At 43.6% G+C, this 5,404-nt stretch overlaps 2 protein-coding genes across 2 annotated transcripts in view; one reads left to right on the top strand and one right to left on the bottom strand.

Annotated features, from left to right (window-relative positions):
• Positions 1-836: 836 nt before the first annotated feature.
• Positions 837-5,404, bottom strand: part of T265_11431 (hypothetical protein) — a gene marked incomplete at both ends in the record, with an annotated part of 50,079 nt that continues 45,511 nt past the window's right edge. Inside the window, one exon of the mRNA XM_009178086.1 lies at positions 837-908. Within this exon, the coding sequence (XP_009176350.1) occupies positions 837-908 (72 nt within the window). The remainder of the gene's footprint in view (positions 909-5,404) is intronic.
• T265_15435 (hypothetical protein) overlaps positions 1,406-5,404 on the top strand; it is a gene marked incomplete at both ends in the record, with an annotated part of 30,172 nt that continues 26,173 nt past the window's right edge. The window contains 5 exons of the mRNA XM_009178087.1: positions 1,406-1,505; positions 1,605-1,783; positions 2,119-2,208; positions 3,247-3,421; positions 4,786-4,893. Coding sequence (XP_009176351.1) covers positions 1,406-1,505; positions 1,605-1,783; positions 2,119-2,208; positions 3,247-3,421; positions 4,786-4,893 — 652 coding nt within the window. The remainder of the gene's footprint in view (positions 1,506-1,604; positions 1,784-2,118; positions 2,209-3,246; positions 3,422-4,785; positions 4,894-5,404) is intronic.

The following is a 5,404-nucleotide window of genomic DNA, read 5'->3' as shown; positions in this document are numbered from 1 at the left end:
GTTCCGGCCAAAGTAACAGTTCATTATCGGCATGACTGGATCACATGTCCGAAATGTTGCTTCGATGATAAATCTGTTTGTAGAGCGTAATCAGGCCTCTCATGACCAAAGAGTTATAGTTCAGCTGTAACACCCTTTCGTTGATTAGTTGTGATACTAGCAGGTTGCCCAAGCCTACACATGAGCAGTCGAGGTGCGGAAGTTTGGTTCGAACCGCGGACCTTCCTGTCAGTAAGTTCTTGCCTTGACCACTGAGGCTTCTCGGCTCAGCAAATTGTTCATATATAATCAACATTATCTTGGCTATCATGAATTGCAACTGCCTGGTTAACTAGTCATGCAGTTATACGGTACTCGCCTTTTGATGTTGGCCAAGATAGTTCGTTGTGTGTGGTTCAAATAAACCTTGTTATGCTGCAGAGCTCTATATGTGGTAGGTCATCTCAGTTTACTGCGGCCCATTTGTTTACGCTTCTTCTAACAGCTTTAACAATTTGTATGTGTTGCTAGATTAGCTCCAGTCTTCAACTTCAGTATCGCTGCCCTTATTGTACTAACCCAGTGTATCGCGGTAGAGAAAATCCCTATCTGGATCTGCTGGCATCGAACCTTCGCGGGTTTCTCGACCTTTGTTTTTGAAGGATTGCTAGAGATGTTCTAATTTTGCAATGATTATGGTTAGGTTGACATCACTCTCACTCTCCGATGGATAAGAAGCCGTCAGTCGGGTTCGTCTGACGGGATTGTAGGACTTTAACTGCGCATCCGTATAACAAAGGAGTGTTCTAATTGACGCTCTCAATCGATAAATTATTCTCGGTTGGTTCGTCTGGTCCCTATTCGAAAGGTCCCAGCTGTTTTTTGCACGAGGCACCGTTATTTATAATCGGACGACTATTAACGCAAAACTGAAAAAAAAAACATTTAGATGTAGCACCCTTTCTGCCATGCCACCCGAAGGAAGTACGAGGACTGGGATACTGTCAGGTTGTCCAATCCTAGACGGAGGAAGGCGAATACTGAAGTATTCGCTCCTGGTTGATCATCCAACTATATTCATTCAAGGTCCATGCAGTCACTCACGTTGATAACGTGTGCGCCGCATTTATTGTGGGTAAGTTCTTCCACTGCGTTTGAGATTTCTGAAGAGTTCAAACGACACAAGGTCTTTGAGCGTTTTATGTATCTTGGAAGTTGTATTAGTTCTGATCGTAGTGTGACAGATCAGAGCATTGCATGAATCTGCAAGGCTTGGGTCGCGTTCACCAAATTGAGACACCTATAGCATCGAAGTGGCATATCTCTAATTTTCAGGAGATTTGTGTGTCAGGCTACAGTGCAGGGTGTTTTGTTGTATGCCTGTGAAACTTGGCCTGTGCCAGCAGCGGAACTGAGACGTCTTCAGATGTTCGGTGACCGTTGTTTCAGAACCAAATCTTGTGTAGGTTGGTGTCGGCAAATCCGTAACGAGCCAATTAAAGGTCTGCTGTTCGGTTGTGCAACGGGTACTTCCATCAAAGAATGTGTTCAGCACAGGAAGCGGTGTTGATTAGGCCATGTACGGTGTTTGCTGAAGAGAGTGCTGTTTTCCGTGCCCAATTCAGAGTGGCTCAAGCAGAGAAATAGCCAGCCTTCGACCTGGCAGATGGGTATGAAAGAGATTACAAAATCTCTGGGCGATGTCGGTGCGACTAAGCTTCCAGGATGGGGACCGCGTGATCTTCAGTGGTTGCATACACTGCACAATATAGCTACTAATCTGTTGATGGTGTTCTTGTTGTCAGTTTTTATCCAGATTGCTTGAATAAGAATCTGGAGCCGTACGCACCACTGAATGATTGTGGTAGGCTAACACTATGCCCCTTCTCGGCCAATTTTCATTCTTCGCTTCACAATGAGGCTTTCAAATAAATCATGGTTGTACGATAGCGGAACATCAATGTTGAACATTGATGTCATGCTGTCGATAACGATGATGATGATGGCATGAGGTGCGTTTGTTTTAGGCAAACCCTCGCAGAACCTTCTAGGAATGTATATCTCTGTCGTTGGATATTTTTTTAAATGAGGAGCTCCATTTACATGAGTCTTTCCCATTGTTGTTTTCTTGCTTTACAGGAGCGATCGTTTAAAGTTTGCGGGGGTTTAGTATGGTGGAACAACTTTATTTGCTTTGGCTGTTTCCCCGTTGGACAGTCCTCTTACGAGGTGAGTGGTCCTCTGGCAAGCCCTGCTTACAACACCTTTGCATACCATAACCATATGCCTTGCTTGTCAAGACCGCTATTCTGTTTGTTGCTATCACAGAAAGCCATGCCAATTCACACATGGAAAAGCATCCAGAGAAGTATCGCTCGAGTTTAATAAGTTTTCGTGGTTGTTATACTGATTCACTGCATGGGAAGCTAGGTTCATCGAAACGGAACATGACCATTTTCCGTTTCTACAGCCTTCGTACTACCCACTCTATTAGGATAAGCAGCGTTCAGCCCGTGAATAACTAACATTTTCTAGACTGTTTGAGTTCATCTCTTCCCTTATGGCTATGCGGAAGCTTTGTCGGGACGCCTTTTATGACCGATTTTGAGCTTTCACCTTTGAGAGCGTTTTTTTTCTTGGGTTTCACCAGGAAATCATGCCTATATACTGTACCACGGCTGGTACATTGTGCATTATTGCTTAGAAATCTCGACGGCGTGCTTACTGCAGTTTTGTGTACTTATTCAGCGGTTTTTTACCTATTGACAACTGCGTCAATCCGTACGGGATTTCATTCACTATAGTTGTGCCAACTCAGTTCTTCGTAGACTTGAAGCTGGCGCACAGGGTCTTGTCTGCCACCACGATTTAATCGTAAAGTAGCAAAGGTACTCCTTTCAACTTTTCTCGTTTGAACGGTGGGTGTGCGGAGCTTTCCCCTTCGAAACGACACGTCAGCACTGACAGTATACGTTACAACCAGTAGGGTAAAACCACATAATCTTGTGAATATTGATGCTTCTTGGTTCCGATTTCTTTAACTGTTGGTTAGTGTTCGGATCGACAAACCATGCTAGTGTAGCTAGTCAATCATCGGTCGACTTTCCTATGCTTAAATTTGGGTGTCATTTTCAAGAATACGACTAATATCAATGAATCAATACTTTTGCGAAGATACTATTAGACGAGCATGTAGCATATCGCCGACTTTATTCCATTTGCTGTTTTCTGCTTGTTTGACATCACTACTTTTGGTCCATTTTGTAGTTACGCACTTACCCATCGTTCGAAAGGCTTGATGACCAATTTGTTTCAACATGCTCTCTAATTGGGTCCGAAGAACCTCTACTCGTGGATACATTTGACAACCTCCTTACTCTGCTGACAACTGATGGGAGGGTACAGGTCTTCCGACTGTCACAAATCGATGTTCCAGCAAAAAGTAAGCGTTTTCGTGTAATTGTTGGTTTGCTATCTACTCCTGTTTTATCCACTCTTTGGTGAAGGATTACGTCTTTGTCTCGACAAGTGAACTGCATGATTTACAAATTATTTTTGCATGTTGAGTGTCTTGAAAGGATCCAGTCCAGATTTTATAAGGTTCTGGGTTTCCTGATGACGGGTGTGCATTTGTCCTTTATTTGTTACTTGGTGGATATTTTGAGATCACCCAACGCGCGCTATGTACCTGACGGTACTTAAATGCATTACCAAATGGAGATACATACACAGCGGTCGTTATTTTCCTGATGACGGGTGTGCATTTGTCCTTCATTTGTTACTTGGTGGCTATTTTGAGATCACCCAACGCGTGCTATATACCTGACGGTACTTAAATGCATTACCCAGTGGAGATACATACACAGCGGTCGTTACTTGGTGGCACAGAGCACATTGTTTCATTGACGTCGAGACTTGTGTACGGTTAAGCGAGTGCACTTTTGGGCCAGTGATTTTTTGTGTTTCGGGCTTCTTCGGGGATGCAGCTGGTTTCGCATTTGAGGGTACACAGGAACCGCCTTTCACACACTGACAGGCAAGTAGACGTAGTCCCGAGTCGCCCAAGTTCCAAGCTATCATCCAAGGTAACATGTGGAGGTAGTATGCGGATATTCAGCGAGTGGCTCATCGTTCAAGCGCAGTAGTCTGTAAAATTCACTACATAAGCTTGTTTGTTACGTGATTCCCCTTGCTGGTGAAGTTCTGCACAGTGAATTTAGTTTTCCTGCTCATTTGGCACTTCTTTCTGCGCCAGATATTCTCAAGTAAACCTTCCGCAATATGTTGCAAGAGAACTAAAGACAGTCTCCTCATTTTTGGATTGAGCAGACGTCCATGAGTCTACCCAGGAAACGAAATGTTTGTAGAATACGACTCTACTACACTCTTTAGGAACCTATTCCAGCATCTTTCCAGTAAGTTTGTCTGTTTGGAAATGAAGAAGCATCACCTAGTCTTTTTGACTTTCCAAATTTGGATGGTTAACTACCAAGATTCTTTGGCTCAAAGCACATTTATGTTCTCATTTCATCAACTGCAATAAGGAACTGGTTTCTAGCTCCACACCAATTTCAGGAATGTAACTGAGGACGTCAGTCGGCGAGTGCGCACTGAATGTGGAAGAGTGCTCTGAAACTGACTGAGCGCCCGACGTACGATACTTTTAATCACGAGGTCATTAGGTTGTAATGGGTCTTTATTGACGCAGCCTTTTTAACTGTTTATGAACATGTAACACCCATGCAAACCAGCATTACCCGACGTGCAACATTCGGTTGAATTAAAATTTATGTATTTCCTTTCCAGAATATCAAGTAACCATCTCAGTAGTACAAGTAATTGATTTGAACAACCTCATACTTCATCCGTCGTGCATTGTACGATTGTGCCTTTCGTCGATTACTGCCAACCTGCGTAAGTTATCCCCTCTGCCATTTGGTGCACTGCATTCCTTTTAATTTTCTTGTCTTTCAAAGTTCGTGTAGTTTGAACCGGACCATTTTTGATCGTATTGATGTAGGTATCTACGCTCTAAGAATCTTATCTGTCGACATGGTATAGAAATCGTTGAACCGAATCCTGGCTAATATCGAATAGGCATCATTTTACTGTTTTTTTGAGCGCTTGGTTGCGTACGTAGAGACTGTTGGGAGATCCCTTCGGTTCATTTTTCTTGCACCACTCCATCATTAGGTGATCCAAAGTCCCCTATTCTCCGTTTCCGTTCTAAAGAAACAAGGTAGGCGAAATCATCGTGCGTTTGGTCCTGTTTAGCTGACTTTGACGGATAAAAACGCTTTATGCGTTTTCATGGATAATGCTCATGTTCATTCCGTCACGAAGAGACTGGACCTTACCGTGGTGTGACGGTTTGCGCACCTCAGCGATCCATTGAGCTATACTGGAGAGTGTCCCGCGACACTCA

Source organism: Opisthorchis viverrini (genome assembly GCF_000715545.1).
Source record: "Opisthorchis viverrini unplaced genomic scaffold scaffold475, whole genome shotgun sequence".
NCBI classification, from domain to species: domain Eukaryota; kingdom Metazoa; phylum Platyhelminthes; class Trematoda; order Opisthorchiida; family Opisthorchiidae; genus Opisthorchis; species Opisthorchis viverrini.
Note: the sequence above shows the minus strand (reverse complement) of the source record. Positions and strands in the feature narration are given on the sequence as shown.